This window comes from Hemitrygon akajei, chromosome 15 (assembly GCF_048418815.1).
Source record: "Hemitrygon akajei chromosome 15, sHemAka1.3, whole genome shotgun sequence".
In the NCBI taxonomy this organism is placed as follows: Eukaryota; Metazoa; Chordata; class Chondrichthyes; order Myliobatiformes; family Dasyatidae; genus Hemitrygon; species Hemitrygon akajei.
Window position 1 is genome coordinate 18,388,555 of NC_133138.1, and position 23,162 is coordinate 18,411,716.

Below are 23,162 nucleotides of genomic sequence, written 5' to 3' on the forward strand. Positions count from 1 at the left end.
AAGCAGGGTCCCGGCTTGAAACATCAACAGCTTATTCATTTCCATAGATGCTGCCTGACCTGCTGAGTTCCTCCAGCATTTTGCGTGTTGCAAAGAAAAGTATTGTTTTAACTCAAGAATAAATTTATAACATATAAATTAAAGGCAGTATTCAAATGCATATAGGTTTTCAAAATATTACCAGTTAAATCATTTTAATCGTTTAATCACAAGAAAATACTCACTCTCTATTACTGGATGCTTTGTGGTTAGAATTAGTCCTTTCTTCTATTTTAGACTTCTTGCTTTCACAACTTTCCATTTCGCCATCATTCTGAGCAAACATATAAAATATTTATCAAAATCTCAAATGGTCATTAATTACTTGCACAAATTACATTTAACTTGCAATAATTTTTTTAATTGTAAGTTTGAGATAATTTGGTGCGTTTCCATAACATGATCTGGCCTGAGAAAGACACAAGATGAGGCAAAGTTTCATACAACTCTGTATTCAATATTGTAACTTTATACAGCTTTAAATTTAAAACCGCTTCAATTTCAAAACAAGGCTGCTATAGAACTGGCCTCTGTTAAGGCAAGTTGCATAAACCCAATGGGACTGGAAAGAAAACACCAACGAAACCCTTAAAATTTCACTGTTGTAATTAACCTCTGAAAATTTAAGTAGCTGAGGAATGTTAATTAAGATTTACAATTCATAAGAGTCACTTAAAACAGTTAACAAACTATGACATTAAATACATTTGCAGTGGGAAAGTGGTTTAACATCAAAAAAATTGAGAAGTACAGTGGACTAGGTCATCTGTGGGCCCATAAGTCCATGCAGACTGAATCCCTCTTTACGTCACTCACAACCCACTTTACATCGGCGGCACAGCAGTGGAAACTGCAAGTAGTTTTGAACTCCTAGAAGTGCACATCCCACACTTCTCATGATCCCCGAACACACTGTGCATAACTAGGAAAGCTCAGCAACACCCCTAATTTCTGAGGAGGCCGTAATGAGCTGGACTATGCAAGCTATACTCCCCTCGTTCTATGGATACGCAGTATGGATACTGCATTTGAAGGCATGCTTTTAAGAACTGCAGTGGTTTTCCCATCAAGATGGAAATTCAAGTCACTTCACTTTGAGGGTTAGGGAATGTGTTCCACAGATTATGTCCACTCAGGAAAACATCAGATCATAAAAAGGACAGAGCTATGGGTCTGCAAAGATCACAGGACTGTAGGAATAGAGAATATTAAATAGGGCACAAATGGCAATGAGGATTTTAAATTCAAGACAGAAGTCTTTATGGTGCTGCAGAAGTGAAATCCAACACAGACTGAAGATCGATGAGCAAATAGATAAAATAAACGATAAAATAAATGATAAAATAAACAGTAGCAAGGAAAGGGGGGGCCAGGGATTCTGTGACAAGGAAACAGCTTGTGGCAGGTCAACTGTTTTAGCTATAACAATATCTTGAAAGGAGAATTTTCTCCCACATTCCACACGACCAAATATACTGAAGCTTATTAGAGGTAGGTCACTGATTGGTGGTATTACGCTACTATCCAAACACAGTTTATGGCATGCCTGTGAATAAGGCTGCCATGGGACACCATGGAGATTGTTGAATGAAGGATGAGATGAGGCAACCAAGTCTGACAAAGGAAATCAAATAAAACATAAAAACAAATATATAATATAGCAAAAGTTAGGAATATTTTAAAAACCAACAGAAGGCAAGAGGAAATATGAAGGGAAACTAGCTAATTATATACAAGAAGGTACCAGAAGTTTTTTTCAAATATATGAGTATACTGAGAGTGGATACAGGACTTCTGGAAAATGAAGCTGGAGAGGTAATAATGGGGATAAAAAAAAAAGCAGAGGAACTTAAGTATTTTGCATCAGTCTTAATATGGGTGCAGATGTGAGTGTTGTTACTAAGGAGAAGGTGCCTGGGAAGATGAAAGGTATGAAGGTACCAACTAGACCAGGGTTCTGAAAGAGGTAGCAAATGTTACTACACTAAGAAGGGAGGGAAGCAGAAGAAAGGAACTTGTAGGTCAATTAGTCTGACCTTCAGTTGTTGGGAAGACATTGGAGTCCATTATCAATAAGATTTCTGGATACTTGGAAACATGAAAAAAATAGGCCAAAGTCACCATGGTCTCCTTTGGGGAAAACCTGCCTGTTAAGAGTCAGTGGATGTTGTACACATGGATTTTCAGGCCTTAGACAAGGTGGTGCACATGAGGTTGCTTCACCGGATGTGCCCATGGTATTACAGGAAAGGTACTAGCATGGATAGAAGATTGCCTGGCTGGCAGGAGGCAAAGTGTGGGAATAAAGGGGGCCTTTCCACTGTTGACTAGTGGTATTCCATAGGGGTTGGTGTTGGGGCCGCTTCTTTTCACATTATGTCAATGATTTGGACGACAGAATTTATGGCTTTGTGGCTAGTTTTGCAGATAATACAAAAATAGTTGGAGGGGCTGGTATTGTTAAGAAAGCAGGGAGTCTGCAGAAGACTTAGATTGGGAGAATGGGCAAAGATGTGGCAGATGGAATATTGTGTATGGAAGTACGTGGTCATGCACTTTGGTAGAAGGAATAAAGGTGTAGACCATCATTTAAACAGGAAGAAAATTCAAAATTCAGAAGTGCAAAGGGACTTGGGGGTCCTTGTTAACATGCAATTTGTGTTGGTGGTAAACAACAAATGCAATGTTAGCATCAGTTTCAAGAGGACTAGAATGTAAGAGCAAGGATGTCATGGTTAGGCTTTATAAGGCTAAAGTCAGGCTGCACTTGGAGTATTGTGAGCAGTTTTGGGCCCTTTATCTAAGAAAAGATTTGCTAGTATTGGAGAGGGTCCAGAGGAGGCTCACAAGAATAACTTTGGGAATAAAAGGAGAAGGAGGAGCATTTGATCGCTTTGGACCTGTACTCGCTGGTGTTTACAAGAATGATGGGGTGGGGATCTCATTGAAATGTTTTGAATATTGAAAGGTCTGGGTAGTGTCCATACAGGGAAGATGTTTCTATATTGAAGATGTCTAGAAGAGGGCACAACCTTAGAGTAGAAGGACATCCATTTAAGAACAGAGATGAGGAGGAATTTCTTTAGCCAGAGAGTAGTGAATCTGTGGAATTCATTGCCACAAGCAGCTGTGGAGGCCAAGCTTGATAGATTCTTGATTAATCAGAAAGGTTACAAGCAGATGACAGGAGAATGGGGTTGAAAGGGATAATAAATCAACTATGGTGGAATGGCAAAAAAGACTCAATGTGCCAAATGGCCCAAATCTGCTATGTCTTATGGTCTAAAGCACCCATAATTCTGGGCAATGAGGTCTGCCTGTATGAGACATTACAGCAGTCTCACTGGCATTGCATCATTAATACCAATATTTTTCATGGCTGGTGAAAGGGTGAACAATTTTCAACAATGATGAGTGAAAGGAAGGAAAACAAATGCGTAAGAAGAGAATAAAAAATGAAGAACTGAATAGCTCAAAACAACAAGGCTGGGGATCAGAAGCTACAAGGCAATTTTGGGTTGCTGAGCCTTCAAATGATATTAAAAAAAAATGAACAAGACCAGGTTTTTTTTCAAAAACTTATTCTTCAGTCACGTGTTTATTCTTCATTCTAAATACTTTTCTCTCCTTAATCAAGATATACTGCAGCATTACATTTATTCCAAGCTTCAACACTCGTCATGAAAAGCATGTGAAAAATTACTTAACTTTTCTTTATTGATGGCAGAATTAACAATAACGTTAATTTCTAATAACACTCATAGTAAAAACAGGAACAAATTGGCAGCGAGTCATGAGAAAGAAAAAGTTACATGGATTCAAGTTCTACAGATGTAAATACTGCAGATTTTGGAGATCTGAAAAGTTGATGGGTTAGACACTGGAAACGGAATTACAAATTGTGATGACGTCAGCTGAAGAGGCATACAAATGTGCATTGGAGGATGGACAATTAAGAGATGATAAAAAATAAGCTGAACCATCAGAACAGTGGTGAGGAAAATCTGAATGCTGGAAATGAGAGATACAGGACTAGAATAGAACATATTGCTGAATTTGATGTCATGTCCTGAAGGCCGCAAAATGAGATGTGGTGATTCATAAGATTACATTGCACTTCTTGGAACAGGGCAGGAGACCAAAGATAAGAATTCAGGGGGAAGAGAGGAATGAATCAGAATTAAAACAGCAGGCATTTGTAAGTCCAGGACTGAACAAGGCATTACATTGCAAGGCGGTCACCCTGTCTACATTTTTTCACCCCCACATATAAAGATGAATTTCAGATGGTGATGAGGTCTCCGGGAGTGATGTCACAATAGAAGCCTCACACTCAATGTCAATATTTGAAGAGGTATAATATGATTAGTAGTAGTCAGCATGGCTTCGTCAAGGGCAGGTTGTGCTTACGAGCCTGACTGAGGATGTGACTAAACATACTGAAGGAAGAGCAGTAGATGTAGTGTATATGGATTTCAGCAAGGCATTTGATAAGGTATTCTTTGCAAGGCTTATTGAGAAAGTAAGGAGGCATGGAATCCAAGGGGACACCGCTTTGAGGATCCAGAACTGGCTTGCTCACAGAAGGCAAAGAGTGCTTGTAGACAGGTCATGTTCTGCATGGAGGTCGGTCACCAGTGGAGTGCCTCAGGGATCTGTTCTGGGACCCTTAGAAGTTTTTATAAATGACCTGGATGAGGAAATGGAGGGATGGGTTAGTAAGTTTGCTGATGACACAAAGGTTGGAGGTGGTGTGGATAGTGTGGAGGGCTGTCAGAGGTTACAGCGGGACACTGATAGGATGCAAAACTGGGCTGAGAAGTGGCAGATGGAGTTCAACAAAGTTAAGTGTGAAGTAGTTCATTTATGATGGCAGAATATAGTTTTAATGGTAAGACTCTTGGCAGTGTGGAGGATCAGAGGGATCTTGGGGTCCGAGATCATAGGACGCTCAAAGCAGCTGCGCAGGTTGACTCTGTGGTTAAGAAAGCATAAGGTGTATTGGCCTTCATCAATCGTGGAATTGAATTCAAGAGCCAAGAGGTAATGTTGCAGCTATATAGGACCCTGGTCAGACCCCACTTGGAGTACTGTATTCAGTTCTGGTCGCCTCACTACAGGAAGGATGTGAAAGCCATAGAAAGGGCGCAGAGGAGATTTACAAGGATGTTGTCTGGATTGCGGAGCATGCCTTATGAGACTAGGTTGAGTGATCTCGGCCTTTTCTCCTTGGAGCGAAGGAGGATGAGAGGTGACCTGATAGAGGTGTACAAGATTATGAAAGGCACTGATCATGTGGATAGTCAGAGGCTTTTTCCCAGGACTGAAATGGTTGCCACAAGAGGACACAGGTTTAAGGTGCTGGGGAGTAGGTACAGAGGAGATGCAGGGGTAAGTTTTTTTACTCAGAGAGTGGCAAGTGCGTGGAATGGGCTGCCGGCAACAGTGGTGGAGGTGGATACGATAGGGTATTTTAAGAGGCTTTTAGATAGGTACATGGAGCTTAGTAAAATAGAGGGCTATAGGTAAGCCTAGTAATTTCTGAGGTAGGGACACGTTCGGCACAACTTTGTGGGCTGAAGGGCCTGTATTGTGCTGTAGGTTTTCTATGTTTCTATTGTGGATTCTGGAAGTGGAAACTAGGAGAACATACACCAGTCCTAATTGAGGCATTAGCAATCAGAAGAGTGAACAGTTTCAAGTTGCTGGTGTCAATATCTCAAAATCTCAAAATATCTCAGACAGGATGAAGAGGTCAATACTCCCCAATGCCATTAGGCTTTACAATTCTACCGCCAGGACTTAAGAACTTTTTAAAAGCTATTAATGCTTTTTGAGACGGTGATTTAGATGCATATCATATTTTTTTACTGAGTTAAGTATTGTATGTAATTAGTTTTGCTACAACAAGTGTATGGGACATTGGAAAAAAAAGTTGAATTTCCCCATGGGGATGAATAAAGTATCTATCTATCTATCTATCTAAAAGGATTTGTCCTGAACCCAACATATTGATTCAATCATGCAGAAGACAGGTCAGCTGCTCTACTTCATTAGGAGTTTAAGATTAGTATGTTACCAAAGACCCTTACAAATTGCTTTAGATATATGGTGAAGAGCATTCTGACTGGTTGCCTCACACTCTGGTATGAAGCCTTCAGTGCACAGGACTGCAAGAGGCTGGAGAGAGTTATACAGTCAGCCAGCTCCAACAGAAACACAACTCTACACCTCACCATCTGAGACATGTCCTTTTCTCATTACTACCAGAGGAAGCACAGCTGAAGAGAGCACTTAATATTTTAGGAACAACTTCATTCCCTGCACTATCAGATTTCTGAAGAATCCACAAACCTATGAACACTACCTCATTATTCCTTATTTTTGCACTATTTACTTTAGTAATTTATAGATTTTTATGTCTTTGCACTTTGCTGCTGTCCTAAAACAAATTTCATCTTATGCTAGTGATAATAAATTTAATTCCGATGTAGGAGATTATTCTTCTACCTCCATCAATAGCCGCTTAAATTCTCATGGCATCTTCCTAGGTAACCACAGGAGATGCAACATCTGGCCTGATACCTCCTGTTTTCCAGGGACTGAAACACTCCTTTTAGGTTATGCAGCAGTTCACTTATGTAATATCAAATATATACATTTAATGTTCAATGGAGTCACCAATACATTAACAATTATTGAGAAAATAATTCTGAGCTTCCAATTGCCTGACACTTCAATTTTCCGCCCCATTCTGAGGCTCTGCATCTCTGGTTTCCTAGCGCATTGTAAACTGAAGCAGTAGCAGTTCCTTCTACATTTTGGCACATTAAGGTATTTGGGACTCCAAAACGAATTTAACAATTTCAGATAATCAGCCAATTATTCCTGAGCGTTTGCAGCTATCTGATGTTTCAGATGTCATTCATAACCTCCCATTTGTATCTCTTTAAGAGATACATTTACCAACCTCTTTCAACCAGTACCCACCACTTGAGTCTTTCAAGCTTACTTAATCTTCACCCTATCATCAACCTGAAAAGATAACTGTTCCTCCCTCCACTGATGCTGCCCAACCTGTCAAACATCCAGTATTTTGGTTTTAAAACAGTCTTCATTAAATTAATTCAACTGTGAAAATTCAATTCTCCACTTTGCATCATTTCCTGTGGAAAAACCCAAAATGTTGACTATACAAAAATGTAACTTACTTTGTGTTTCCGCTTGCCTTTATTTGACTTTTTCTCAGCAGACTGCTTTGGAGTGTCATGCATGCGTTTATCTAAAGAAATCTCCTTATTCATTTGGATTTGCTTTGTTTCGTTGTGAGGTGATTCAAATTTCCTAGGTAACAGACTTAAATCAATTCTAACAATGAGTGAAGTAATGTTGCGGTATTTATCATCAACATCACTCAGAGGTGAAAGTAGTTCCTTCTCTTCCATAGGAGAGAAAAGCCTTTGTTGGAAAAAGCTGTCTTCCCCATCAATGGAGGATTTATGGACAGGTGTCCTATTATTCTCTGAGTATTTTGGAGTTTGGGAAGCAGGCGGTAGAGTTTCACTTTGCTCAGAATCAGAGGATGACAAGTCTGTTTGAACAGGCTCTTTTGATTTCTGGGGTGTCTTGCTGACAATCTTGCGTTTCTTTTCGATTGTTGTTCTTGTTGAGGACTTGGATTCTCGCTTTGTGCTGGGCTTTCTAGAACCTTTCGTAGCAGCTTTAGGGCGATTTACAGGAATGAGAGTTGCTCTATCAGATGTCGGCTCACTTTCAACTTTCAGCCCACCCCTTGGTTCCTCAGTCACAGTTGGTCTCTCCGGTTTCTTGGGTTGTTTTTTACCGACTGTTTTCCTCTGAGTGTTCCCATCACTCTGAGCTGGTGACTTTTGGCGACCTCTAGTTTCTGATCCTTTCTGTGTATTCCTTGAATCTCGCCCTGGTGTGGCTACAGAGCCATCCTTGGACCCACCTGGATCCTCATACGTGGCACCCTGATCTCGACTCTCCTTTTTGTAACTGCGGCTCTGTGATGATTGTATATGACTATCCACAGAAGAAGCCGGTGAAACTTTATGAGAATTCACTTTGTTCAGCCAGTTTTCTAGCTGCCACTTACTTGAAGGTGGTGGTTCAGGCTGGAAAAGAGTAAGTATTTTAAAAATATTTACAGACTTTCCCTCAAAAATTGACAGAGCTCTTTTGAAATCAAACACCATCACTTGAATACCCATTACTTTGCTCATGTTGTCCCAATGGCTTTTGGAAAATACTGACAAACATCAGTTTTCATATCCAAACAGGTTATAAAGTACCATTATTAGTTTTAGATAGAAAAAGAAACAAGAAGAATAAAAAGTGGAACACATTGACAGCGATCCTTGTACAAAATTAAGCATTTTCCAAAGAGCTAAAAGGATACAAAATTAAAACAAACTATGTTAGCTAACTGGCTATGACAAGTTAGTCTAAAGTAATTTTATGGAAATCTGGGACATCGGCAGTGGCGTATAATGTACAAAAACTGAAAACTATTAAGATCAATCAGCATCAGAAGAGAAAATTTTACCCTTCAGATCAATGACATTTTAAAAGAACTGTCCATTCAGATAGGCCTCCATTTTGTAATCCTCTAGACTGCACATGTATTAGTATTCCACTGTATCCACACTACAGTCTTTCAAGTTTGACTTGAAGCTGCAATATTCAACTCGGATAGAATGGTTCTTAATGACATACAACTAACATGCTGGTCATGAGGATGTAATATAGCAGCAATGCTCCCTCTAAGATGCATGCGTGCACATATCTTTTTGCTACTAGCACACAAAGAAATTTAAACTGTGCACAAAAGGTTGTCACCCTCTACTTTGCTGGCATGTTAAATATATTCACATCATACACAATCACATTTCCTTTTCTGGTTTCTGAAGCAGGCGGTGTTGATAACCTGGAGTCTGTGATGATTTGTCTGCAGATTTTAGAAATGGTTTATTTATACTGTTTTTATGTAGAAATTATTGATACACTATGTTGAATTCCAAGGAAGCACAAAAGAACTGCTTGTTCATTTAAAGTAGAATGGCTTAATGAAATAGAAGAAACTGCTACACTGAAAGCTCATGAGGTCAGAAATGTGCAGCTATGAGAAATATTTATGTACAATATAGAAACTGGTGTTACCAGAAAGTTGCTGAGAACTTGCAAGTAGAAAGAGGCAGAGTGATATCTGTAAACTTGACTTTTTAAAGCATCATTTAGCAAGCAAATCACATTTGCTAGCTATTAAAATGAATAGTTATATATATAAAATTCAGAGCGCCCATTATCACTGGGCAATAAAAAGCACAGCACAAAATTCTGGTGGACACTGGTCATGTTATTACAAATTAGAGGGATAATTGTACAGCAGATTGAAGGAAAAATGTTATATAATAGGAGGACCAGATAATTATAATCTGAACTTCTCTAACATCTAAGAAAATAAAGTGAATGTTTCATACATTTTATTTTATTTGAGTGAAGTCAAAAAGCTGAACACATTACAAATAGCCTTTTACTTGCAACAAATAAACCTACTGATGCATGGAAGCAAACTGAAAATCATGATGTGGCAAAGACAAAATTGGGCCTATTTAATTCTTTAAGTTGAGGCTTCTGAGCACCAATGCGGCAAACTGTTAGTGAAACTAAACAAATAAAATGCAATTTTATAGAAGTTTAAACTACAAACTTTTAACTTTTCAAACATTTTGAAAGAGTATTTGGACATTTTAGTTAATTAGTGAAATAAATTACCTGATGGACATAACAGCAAAATATTGTGGCTGACTGAAATCTTAAGTAAAGCCAGAAAGCACTGGAAAAACTCATTATCTGGTAACATTTATTGACAGTAATAGAATAAGCAGTTCAAGGAATGCTTTCATCAGAAGTACTACATGCAAGTGTGATCACCAAGTTGTAGGGCAGATATGACAGTGTTATAGAGGATGCAGTTCACTTATTGGATTGAACAATTTACTTATGAAGAGAGATTGAGAAGCTAGGTCTATTTTCCCTGAAGTGCAGGAGGTTAACAGGATAATGAATGATGTTTATAAAATTGTGGGGTACAGACAGAGTAGACTGCAGGAAACCTTTCCTCATTTTAGAGATAGATAAAACTTGAAGACATAGGTTTAGGATAAGGAGGAAGAGATTTAGAGAGGATGTCAGGGGAATATTCTTCACTCAAAGTGGCAAGTATCTGGAATGCACGGCCTGAGAGAATGGTTGAAGCAGGGTTGCAGACAGAATTGAAATTTCTAGATGTGCATCTGAATCGCTTCGGAACACAGGGTAGGGACCAAGTGCTGGGAAATTGAATTAGTTAGTGTGTCCACTGGTTGGCATGAAGAGTTGGAGTGAATGTCCGGTTTCAACATTGTATGATTTGAATTCTGATGGTAGGATTAAGCTGAAATGGCAACATCATTTCCCCCTCTACAGATAAATAACAGATTAAACCTTCAAGAAAAATACTTGGTACAATCATATGTATCCTGCTTTAAAACTATATATCAAAACTTCAAAAAAACTAAGTGGAAACACATACAAATTACCGTAGATTCCGGACTACAGAGCGCACCTGATTAAAAGCCGCTGGCTCTAATTTTAGAAATAAAATCAATTTTTTAATTGTAAAGGCCGCACCGGATTTTAGGCCGCACCGGATTTTCGGCCGCAGGTGTCCCACGTTGTAATATGAGATATTTACACAGAAAGATATTACACGTGAGGATTTTTTAACTTTTAATTAAATCCATATGGTAACAAAAACAAATACATATTGCAAATGCTTTTTTTCGAACCGTGCCCGTAACGCGGCTACTTTTAAATATACGTTGCGTATACTTCTTTACTGAATAACATTCCAATATCTCCTAACGACTGGTAAAAAATATATATACTGCAGCCTACCAGGAAAAGTTATTGATCGCCTTTAACTTAAAAGCAGCGTTTCGCTCCGCCGCTTGACCCCCACCTTTCCGTTTATTCGCAAACGGCGTTTTCCCACAAGACACCGCGAAACCGGGTGTGACGTCATAGCATCCCGCGATGTAGTACAGAAAACAAATATAGTTAAAACTCTTCTAACTTTAACTAGAAAATGAATTACTAAGCGAAAATATTATAAACTAAATAACTGCCATAAGGCAGCACAATGCTTCGAGTGTTTTCCATGTTGATGAGGGTGAGTACAAATGACTGATTTACAATAATTTAATTGTGAAAGTGCGCTTGATTTATCGTACAATTTCATTGGACCTCTGTGAACTACTCATCAATTTTATTGGTCTACTGTTATGAGGCAAAATGTTTACGAGGCGGCATGAAAAAAATCATGTATTAGCCGCTCCGTTTTAAAGGCCGCAAAGTTCAAAGCTGTTCAAAATGTGGGAAAAAGGTAGCGGCTTAAAATCCGGAATCTACGGTATCTAAAGTTATTAAAGCAGTTTACATTTTACAGTTGGAACATATACAAATTTTATGTAACTTTAATATATTTAACTATATAACTGCATGTGTGTATACCCATTAAAATTAATTTTACATTGCATAAGCAATTGTATTGTTGAATAACCATTCTCAGTTCAAAACTATACATTCCTTATCGGCGTAATGATTATTCATCCCTGCTGATTTGCTGCAAGTCAAAGTAAAATGAAACAAGTTACAAGCTATGTAGCACAATTAAAATATTCTAGATATTGGAAATTTGAAATCAACAAAATTCTAGAAAAATACAAGTGAGGCAGCATTTCAGAGAAATAAAATCTACCATTTACGCCAATAACCTTTCATCTTTCAGGTGAGATGTAAAATCAAACCTTTTTTCGTTACAGATATGGACCATTCTGTTGAATATTCATCAGTTTGAAACATTAATTCTTCATTTAATCATTAGCTGATGCCTGATCTGCTAATTATTTCCACTATTTTCTGTAATAAAATAAGTAATGCTGATGAAAAGCCTCCGAATATTTTTGGAAGGTACATGAAAACAGCAACCAACAATCTCTTCTATTATACAGACATGGGTTCTTCATCATGCATTCATAGGTGCAGTGTTGATAAAAAGTACAGTATACACCCCCACTTTGGATGATTTCATGCTTTATTGTTTTACAACCCTGAGTCAAAGTGGATTTAATTTTTTTTTTTACATTGATCAACAGAAACATTTGTGTCAAAGGGAAAACAAATTTCTACAAATTGGTCAAAATTTATTACAATCACTAAATGCAAGATAAATGATTCATTATTACTTATCCCCTTCCAAGTCAGTATTTAGTAGATGCACCTTTGGCAAAATTACAGATTTGTGTCTGTGTGGATAGGTGTCTACCAGCTTTGCACATTTGGACACTGCAATCCTTCCCCATTCTTCTTTACAAAGCAGCTCAATCATGAGTCCATTTCAAGTCCAGCCACAAATTCTCAATTGGATTGAGGTCTGGACTCTAACGACCACTCCTGGACTTTAAGTTTGTTGTTTTAAGCCACTCCTGTGTAGCTTTGGTTTGTACTTGTGATCATTGTCTTGCTGGAAAATAAGTCTTCTCCCAAGACGCAGATCTCTTGTAGACTTCATCAGGTTTTCCTCCAAGAATTCCCCATATTTTGCTGCATTCATTTTACCCTCTATCTTCACAAGTCTTCCAGGTTGCAGTGAAGCATCCCTACAGCACGATGCAGCTACCACACTTCACGGTGGGGATAGTGTGTTTTTAATGATGTGCAATGCTTGGCTTATGCCAAACCTAGCGTTTAGTCCGATAGCCAAAAGGCTCGATTTTGGTTTCATCTGAACCTTCTTCCAGCTGACTTCAGAGTTTCCTACATGCTTTCTGGCAAACTTTAGATGAGATTTCATGTGAGTTTTTTTTTCTAACAGTGGCTTGCTCTTTGGCACTCTCCCATAAAGACGCGACTGGTGAAGCATCAGGGCAACAGTGGTCATAAAAGATCTCTCATCTCTCCCATCCTAGTCACTGAAGCTTGCAACTCGTCCAGAGTTGTCATAGGCCTCTTGGTGGTCTCCCTCACTGGTCCCTTTCTTGCACACTCAGTTTTTGAGGATGGTCTGCTCGAGGCAAATTTACAGCTATACCATATTCTTTCCATTTCTTGATGTTTGACTTAACTATACTCCAAGTAGCAGTGACTTCGAAATTTTCTTGTAACCATCTCCTGGCTTGTGCTTTCAAATAACTTTTGGTGGAGTTGCTTGGAGTGTTCTTTTGTCTTCATTGTGTACTTTTTGCCAGGATATTGACTGATCAGCAGTTGGAACTTCCAGATACAGGTGTATTTTTACTACAATCAATTGAAACATCTTGACTGCATGCAAGTGATCTCCATTTAACTAATTATGTGACTTCTAAAGCCACTTGACTGCACCAGTGATGATTTGACGTGTCATATTAAAGAGGGTGAATACTTATGCTATCAATTATTTTGTTTTATATTTGCGATCACTTTGTGGAAATCTGTTTCCACATTAACAAAAAAAAGTCTAAACCCACTGTGATTCAATGCTGTAAAGCAATAAAACAGGAAAACTTCCAAGGGTGGGGTTGACTAATTTTTATAAGCACTGTATATGAGAAACAAACCCTTGACTTACCACAGGCGGAATACATGACGGTTCATTAGCTTCACTGTCACTAGAGCTGCTTTCACTTTCTGAATCAGATCCAGAACTGCTCTCAGACCCACTGTGGCTGCTGGAATCAGCTCTTGGAGGTTCCATACACTCATTGTTTTGCTGGGAAGGTTCAGAACTACTAAAAAAAAGCATAAAATAAACAGGAAATCATTCCCAAAGACAATTAAAAACAGCTTTAGAAAATATGTAAAGTTGACAGAGTCCCCTCCTCATAACACATTTAGGAAAACGGCAATTGTAAATAACACTGGTACAATGTCTATGAGTTAACATGTTACATTAAATTAACCTCTGGCATACTAAGTTCTGAAAGGGTCAGAAAATTGTGTATCATGTTTACTGAAACACAAAAAATGGATACACTGTGTTTACTAAACAGCAATTTGCTGGAAATATGATCAGTATTCTAGAAACTGACTTTACGCAACTCCTATGTGAAATCCCATAAAACTAGCAGAAGACCAAGTCTTAACTATATCCTTGGTCAGCTAATAAGATGATTCTCAATTAGTTGCCAATGCTCAAAATTTATTATTTTTAAGTCTACAAGTACATGGGCTGCATACCTCTTAATTACAAAATGGCGCAGTGTAAGGTGGCATGGATTAACAAAAAAGGTTTTAATACATTTACATTAACCCACGTAAGAACTACATACCCTTCAGGAGTAGTCCTTGCAGGTTGTTTCCCCAAATCCTAAAAATAAAACAAAAAGATACTCATAAAATTAAGACAAATTCAGATTCAGTTTATTGTCATTTAAAAACCACAAATGCAATGCAGTTAAAAAACATTCCTCCAGAATGATATCAATACTCAAAAAGGATAAGTTAATGTTCTCTTTCAAAATATTTTGATTTTCCCCGACACAAAGAACATGCAGCTTGCAAATGCAAAATCAATCTAGTTTGATAAGCTGCAAAGTCATTCTCCGTCAACTTTCAAGTCACCTAATATATCAGTGCACCTGTTTTACCATCTCCAGTTACTTGTTCCTCCTTCCTCCTTGTTCCTGCTGCATATGATCCTTTATGTATAATTGTCCTCAATTCCACTAATTGTCTTTATGCATATTATAAAGGTAAAAACATTTTCACCCATTAAATCTCGAGTTTTTGGTGAGTGAAAAGACCATTCAAGGAAACTTAACAAAGAACATGGTCCAAGAGTCTCACAAATTATTTATATTTTGCTAGCATATTAACAGCCTGGGGCAAGCAATTTTATCTGTAAATATAAATAAGTTAATTAAATTTCAGTAGTGAGACACAAAGCATACGCTGGATTGAAGGCAAACCTGGTCTGCATCGCTGTCTTCACTGCTGCTAAGTTTGAGGTCCTCTTCCAACACTCTATACACAAAGAAAACAGAATTTCCATCATCACCAATGTACAGCAGGTCTCATTGACTGAAACTAATCTACACTGACAAGGCTCTAGCTCTATTATACCTTCAAACCTAGAAGAGGAGGAATGAACGGTTTAATTTCAGAACTATCTTTATAACCATCTACTATTGCAGACTACAAGAAAGTACAAAAAATATTTGTTGATAATTTGGTAAGATTTTGAGATGTTTACCAGGAACACAAAAATCAGAGCATGATTAAACATCCATTCAAAGAGGGAAACACAGCTAAGGGTGCATTTCATTCAAAAGGGAAGAAAGCAAAATTGGGCTCTACTTTAACTCTACTGAAACTTAAGAAAACAGGATTACTTTGATTATATTTGTAAGCCTGATATTAACATTTTTGAACACAGAAAAAGTTAATGATACCAATACAAAGCAATAAAACAAATCAAACTAGTCAGCTTCATTATACAGCTTGTTTGTTAATCTGCATTATATTTTTGTTTTTCTTTTCAACCATCATTAGAAAAAATCCAATGTTATTAAAATACGCCTTGTCTGCTCTTATATTCTATGATAAGAGTCGAGGGGGTTCATTAAAATTAGGACTTCCCTTCTACAGAATAAGAAATTAAGTTTGAAGTAAACTTAACAGGTAGAACCGACAAGTCAGAATTATAGTAACCAAGCTAATTCGATCAGTATTTATTTACTAAGATACAGTGCAGATTAGGCCCTTCCAGCCCTTCGCGCCATGCTGTCCAGCAATCCCCCGATTTATCCTAGCCTAATCACAGAACAACTTACAATGACTTAACTACCGGTATATCGTTGGATTGTGAAGGAAACTGGAGCACCTGGAGGAAACAACCCCCAACAAGTCAAGGGGAGAATGTACAAACTCCTTACAGACAGCAGTGGGAAATGAACACTGGTCATTGGCACTGTAAAGCATTGTGCTAACCACTATGCTTTACTGAAGGAGATGATTACAAGCAGGATTTATGGTGTATCACAAGCCACTTTCTTTGCACAGTTCTAATATCTTAAAGTGTATATTGCTTCCAACTTTTCCTAGACTGATTTGAATGCGCACTATTTTTGTGGCCTTTTATTCTGAGTGGAAGAAATATGAGCACTATTGCATTCCTGAGATTTTGCAGGATCTGTAAGGGACAGACTAAAAGAATGATGGAAATATCCTCCACTAGGTTGTCATGTGCTGCTGTAACAACACTTAGCGAGCACAATACGACTGAAAACAAACCTGCCTACTCAATTGTTTTCCCCCCCCCCCCCCCCCCCAGTATTTTGCTCAATTAGTATTCCACTAACATTGTGTACCACTGGTAACTGGGACTAACATATACCTATCTACAATTTAGGCTGCAGTTACTTACCTTCCATACATGTTCAAAAACCAAGAAACTGTACAAAAAAACAAGGACAGCAGGCACATGGAAACCCTATTGCCTCCATGTTCCCTTCCCTGCTACTTCCAAAAGTCATAACGTATCTCAATTTGGAAATACATTTCATTCTTTCATGTTCATTAGTTCCCAATCCTGGAATTCTATCCTGCAACACTATGGTAACACCATTAAAAAGAATTAATTTCAAGAACACTTAACAATTAGCACCAAATGCCTTGTCAGCAATGCCAACCATGGTCAGTTGTACAGAAATGACAGCATTTCAAGTAGTATTTCATTGGTTGAAAATTGCTCTGGGATATCCTGTGACATTGCTAGTAAACATTTCTGGTGTCATTCTTAAATCTTTTTGCATTCACTTCAGTGCCACAGTATCCTTTATATAAGGGGATGAAATCTGTACACAGAATGCTGCCATAATCAAGATTCGATACATCAGAACATTTTTTTAAACTTGTTTCCACAAAACCCTGAGTGGCTTTTGCTGTTTTGTATTCCAGTATCTGATTGTTTTTCTGCTCCACTTAGAATGCCCCACAAGTGACAAAATTTTTATTAAAATCTCATCATAGCGTTAAAATATATTTATTTTAGGAAGAAGTATGAGGTTGCTGATTCCTTTGGCATTTGGAAGTTCAAAGTACCATGGTATTTTGGAACTCCACAGGCACAAAACAGAAAATAGGCCTGAAAAATGCTACCAATAAAATCATTTTTTCAAAAGGAGAGGCTAATTAAATAACTGTTAACGTCCTCTGTGATCACTGTACGATCTACATTATTCAGGTATCCACTAGTTTAGTGAATGCAAGGTCTCTCAAAGTTGGAAAAATTATAATTCAATAAAGAAAGGAGAGAAGGTAAAACAAATAATGTAGCATGCTCAAGACTCTGGTGTGCTTGAACTTTTCCTATACTGAAACACCAATGTGCCTTTGTTTTCTTTAACAAAAGAAAATGGATTAGACCATAAGACAAAGGAGCAGAAGTTGGCCATCTGGCCCAGAGCCTGTTCCACCTTTCCATCATGGCTGATTTATTATCCCTCTCAGCCCCTATCTGTTTTCTTTCTGTAACCTTTGATGCCCTGATTATCAAACTCTGCCTTAAATATAACCAATCACTTGACCTTTAAAGCTATCTGTGGAATCCATTGCCACAGACTCACTACACTCTGGCTAGAGAAATTCCTCATCTGATCTAAATGGAGACCCCTCTATTCTGAGGCTTTGCCCACTGGTCCAAGACTTCCCCACCAGAGCAAACATCCTCTCCACATCTACTTTATCTAGGCATTTCAATATTTGATAGGTTTCAATGAGATCCCCCTCACTCTTCCAAACTCCAGCAAATACAGGCCCAGAGCCATCAAATGCTCACACTAACCCTTTTGTTCCTAGAATCATTCTTGCGAACTTCCTCTGGACCCTCTCCAAAGCCAGCACCTCCTCTCAGATAAGGGACCTAAACCTGCTCACAATACTCCAAGTGTGGTCTGACCAATGCCTTGCAATACCTTAGCATTACTTCCTTGCTTTTTTATACTAGTCCTCTTGAAATGAATTGTCAGCTGGTGGCATAGTGGCATCAGCGCCGGACTTCAGATCGAAGGCTCCAGAGTTCAAATCCAGCTGGCTCCCTTGCACACCTTCCATCCGTGCTGGGTTAAGTGTTGAGCTAGCAACTTGGCCTCGTAAGAACAAGAAAGTCTGCTAAAAAAATGCTGTCACAACAGCATCCTGATGACTCCACTCGGAGTTAAGGGCTTTCTTCTTGAAATGAATGCTAACACTGCATCTGCCTTCCTTACCAACTCAACCTTTGGAGAACCCTGCACTAGGACTTTCAAATCCCTTTGCAGCTCCAATTTTTGAACTTTCTTTCCATTTACAACATCGTCCACATCTTTATTCCTTCTGCCATTTGCCACTTCTTTGCCCATTCCCCCAATCTGTCTAGGTACTTCTGTATACATCCTGCATCCTCAACAGTACCTGCCCCGCTACCTATTTTTGTATTGTCCACAAACTTGGCCACAAAGTCATCAATTCCTTCATCCAAATCACTGCCATGTAATGTGAAAAGAAGCAGTCCCAATGCCAACCGCTGCTGCACACCATTAGTCACTGGCAGCCAGACGAAAAGGGCCTTTTTATTCTCACTCTTTGCCTGCTGCAAGTCAGCCAATTTTCTATTCATGCTACTACCACCCCTGTAATACCACAGGCTCCTACCTTGCTAAGCAGTCTCACCTGTGGTACCTTGTCGGAGGCCTTCTGAAAATCCAAACACACAACATCCACCGACTTTCCTTTGTCTATCCTCAGAATTCCATAGAATCCTTTTGAGAAAACCATGCTGACTTTGGTCTATTTTTTCATGTGCCTCCAAGTACTCTGAAATCTCATCCTTAATAATAGACCCCACGATCTTTTCAACCACTGTAATCAGGCTAACTGGCCTAGAATTTCCTTTCTTCTGCCCCCTCTTGCTTCTTAAAGAGTGATGAGATTTGCAATTTTCCAGTCCTCTAGAATCATTCCAAACTCTAGTGATTCTTGAAAGGTCATTACTAATACACATCCACAACCTCTTCAGCTGCCTCTTTCAGAACCCTGGGACATAGTTCATTGATCCAGGTGAATTACCTACATTCAGACTTTTCAGCTTCCCAAGTACCTCCTCCTAAATAATGGCAACAACTCTCACTTCTGCCTCCTGACACTCTTGCATTGCTGGCATACTGCTAGTTTCTTTCACAGTGAAGATTGACGGAAAATACTTACTCAGTTTGTTAGTCATTTTGTTGTCTCCTATACTACCCTCTCCAATGCAATTTTCCAGCGGTCTGATATTTCTACTCTTGTGTCTATATATAGAAAAATCATTGTATTCTTTTATACTATTGGCTAGCTTTCCTTCATATTTAATCTTTTCTCTATAGCTTTTTCAGTTGCCTTCTGTTGGTTTTTAAAAACTTTCCAATCCTCTACCTTCCCACTAATTTTTGCAAAACTGTGTGTTGTGTTTGGATTTTAGGCTGCCTTTGATTTCCTTTGTCAGCCATGGTTGCCTCATACTCCCTTTAGAATACTTCATCTTTGGAAAGCATCTTTCCTATACCTTCCAATTTTTCTCCAGAAACACCAGCCATTACTGTTCTGCCGTCATCTCTGCTTATGTCCCTTTCCAGTCAAATTTGGCCTGTTCCTCTCTTATGCCTCTGTAATTCTCTTTACTTCACTGTAACACTGATACATCCAATTTCAGCTTCTCTTTCTCAAACTACAGGGTGAATTATATCATATTAAGATCACTGCCTCCTAAGGGTTCTTTTTTCTTAAACTCCCTAATCAAATCTGGGTAACTACGTAACATCCAACCCAGAATTGCCATTCCCCTTATGGCCCAACCACAAGCTGCTCTAGAAAGTCATCGTGTAGGCATTCTACAAATTCTCTCTTGGAATCTAGCACCAACCTGATTTTCCCAATCTACTTGCACATTGAAGTCCCCCATGACTATCACAACATTGCCCTTATTAAATGTCTTTTCTATCTCCTGTTGTAATTTGTTCAGAAGCCTGTACTGCAGTTTCTTACCTCTACCCATAAGAATTCCACATCTTACAATCCTATGTCACCTCTAAGGATCCACCTCATCTGCCTACCTGCCTGCACTTTTGATTCAATGTATATCCTTGGATGTTAAGCTCCCAACTATGATCTTCTTTCAGGCATTATGAGAGTTTAATATATGAGACCACACTAGGACATTATAATATTACCAAGCTCTTCAACTATCTATTGAGCACTTCAGGGTAGTGTTGAATGAGCTCCCAGACCAACGGCACCATTTATTAACCAAAATGTGTTAAATATGGTGAATGTAACTAGAATACAAGGACCAAGGTACATAAAATCTATTTCCAGTTACAGTTCCACTTGGATGTAAACTTACCCTGAAGGAGTCTGATCAGCTTCTGAGCTATTTAAAAAAGAAAAAAGGCACTAAGTCATGCAACTTATAAACATTTAGAATATAAAATTAATTGTTGAGGTCTACTGTATTAATAACAACACAGAACACTTCCACATTTTTGTTCTCATCAACTTTAAGGGAATTTACCCATGAACAATAATAATGTTATACCCTATATACACAAACCATGATCACTGAGCAGCATGATACAAAATATGTGAATCAAAAATCAAAGGTTAATTATTTCAAATTCTTTGGATGCTACATCAGCTACTAAAATTGCTAATACGCTCAGTACCCTTTGTGACTACATCAGAGAATAATTCAGACGTTGCCAACTACAAGATGTTGGTAAACAGAGACAAATCTCATTACTTCAATCAGCTAAAGATGAATTTTTGATCTAACAATCTACTTCATCATGGCCCTCGCACTTTGTTTACCTGCACTGCTCTTTTTCCCGTAGCTGCAGTACTATATTCTGCATTGTTTTCTATCTACTTCCTCAGTGCAAGCAAAGTTTTTCATTATATCTAGATACATGTAACAATAATAAACGAATAACAGCAACTCCTTAATATCCAAATCTATTTATGTGCCTTAAACATACTCAGCAACTCTGCCTTCACAGTCATCTAGGGTTAAGAACTTCAGAGATCCAGTTCCCTCCAGGTGAAGAAATTTCTTGTCATCTGTTGCCAGTCTCACCAGGTTTCTACTTAAGGTGTTTTTATAGTTGATTATTTTCACGAATACTACTATGATGAAGAGGTATATTCAAGTTTGATTTCTATATCATTGAAACATACTGTACATCACAGAAGGCCACCATTTGGCTAATGCTGCCCAAAAAAATGACCTTTGGTTCAGTTCGACTTCCCAGGTCTTGCCCATACCCTTGCAAGTTATAGCACTTCAACTGCTGGTCCAGGTGGTTTATCAATGCAGTGAGGGTTCTGCCCCCATCATGCTTTCAGGCACACACTTAATATTTCAATTTCTCAATTCAGGTGAAAAGCTGTTTGCTTCCTTACTGCAAGGCCTGGCAGTGGATAAAAGAGAGGTTAACAGTTGTGAAAGACAATATTGGGGTTGAAATGTTCTGAAGTTAAAGTACTGCCTTTGGTGAAGACTGGTTTTCAGCAAGGAGGGCAAGTAGCAATATGGCAAAGCAAGATTTTTTCCTTTGCTTGAGCCAATGGAATGGAACACTTCACTGAATGTGAGAGACCAGGTATCCCTAATGAACACGTCTGTTGGGAAGTCATGTTGCAGCTGAATAAAATTTTGGTTAAGCCAAATTTGCAGCAGGTATAATGCCAGCCACTGAAACTGGAAGGATGTGGAGGATTTTGAGAAAGTGAAGAGCTTCAAGAGGATGTTGTCTAGATTAGAAAATAATTGCAAAAAGGTTGGAAAACTGTGGAGCAACATAAAAAAATGCTGGTGGAACTCAGCAGGCTAGGCAGCATCTAGGAAAAGAGTACAGTTGATGTTTTGGGCCAAAACTCTTTGGCTAGACAGGAGAAAAAAAGCTGAGGAGTAGATTTAAGAGATGGGAAGAGGGGAGAGAGAAACACAAGGTGATAGGTGAAACCTGGAGGGACAGAGATGAAGTAAAGAGCTGAGAAGTTGATTGGTGAAAGAGACAGAAGGCCATGGAAGAAAGAAAAGGGGGAAGGATCACCAGAGGGAGGTGATGGGTGGGCAAAGAGATAAGGTGAGAGAGGGAAAAGGGGATGGGGGGGGGGGGGGTTGGGCATTACTGGAAGTATGAGAAATCATTATTCATGCCATCAGGTTGGAGGCTATCCAAACGGAATATAAAGTGTTGTTCCTCATCATGACAGTGGAAGAGGCCATGGAAAGACATATTGGAATGGGAATAGGAAGTGGAATTAAAACGGGTGGCCACTGGGAGATCCCATTTTTTCAGGCAGACAGAGCATAGGTACTTGGTGAATCAGTCTCCCAGTCTATGTCAGGTCCTACCAATGTACAGGAGGCCACACCAGGAGCACCAAACACAGTATATAACTCAAACAGACTCACAGGTGAAGTGTCACCTCACGTAGAAGGACTGTTTTATGCTCTGAATGGTAGTGAGGGAGGATGTGTAGGGGTAGGTGTAGCACTTGTTCCGCTTGCAAGGATAAGTTGAAAGGAGGGAGATCAGTAGGGAGGGACGAATGGACAAGGGAGACGCATAGGGAGTGATCCCTGCAGAAAGCAGAAAGTGGGGGGAGGGGAGGGGAGATGTGCTCGGTAGTGGGATCCTGTTGGAGCTGGCAGAAGTTTCGGAGAATTATGTGCAGGACCTGGAAGTTGGTAGGATGGTACGTGAGGACAAGAGAAACCCTATCCCTGCTAGCGTGGCGGAAGGATGGGGCAAGAGCAGACGTGTGTGAGATGGAAGAGATGTGGTTGAGGGTAGCATTGATGGTGAGGGAAGGGAAGCCCCGTTCTTTGAAAAAGGATGATATCTCCTTCATTCTAGAATGAAAAGCCTCATCCTGACAGTAGATGCGGCAGAGACAAAGGAATTGAGAGAAGGGGATAACATTTTTACAAGTAACAGGGTGGGACAAGGTATAGTCCTGGTAGCTGTGGAGATCTATTGGTTTATAATAGACATTGGTGA

At 39.0% G+C, this 23,162-nt stretch overlaps 1 protein-coding gene across 6 annotated transcripts in view; it reads right to left on the reverse strand.

Annotated features, from left to right (window-relative positions):
- Positions 1 to 23,162, reverse strand: part of aff4 (AF4/FMR2 family, member 4) — a 117,848-nt gene that overhangs the window by 27,646 nt on the left and 67,040 nt on the right. For 3 of the 6 annotated variants that reach the window (XM_073067267.1, XM_073067266.1, XM_073067269.1), the window contains 6 exons: positions 20,501 to 20,527; positions 15,051 to 15,105; positions 14,412 to 14,449; positions 13,712 to 13,871; positions 7,251 to 8,177; positions 225 to 313 (listed from right to left, as the gene is read on the reverse strand). In XM_073067267.1, coding sequence (XP_072923368.1) covers positions 225 to 313; positions 7,251 to 8,177; positions 13,712 to 13,871; positions 14,412 to 14,449; positions 15,051 to 15,105; positions 20,501 to 20,527 — 1,296 coding nt within the window. The remainder of the gene's footprint in view (positions 1 to 224; positions 314 to 7,250; positions 8,178 to 13,711; positions 13,872 to 14,411; positions 14,450 to 15,050; positions 15,106 to 20,500; positions 20,528 to 23,162) is intronic. The other 3 variants (XM_073067268.1, XM_073067271.1, XM_073067270.1) reach the window with 3 other exon arrangements.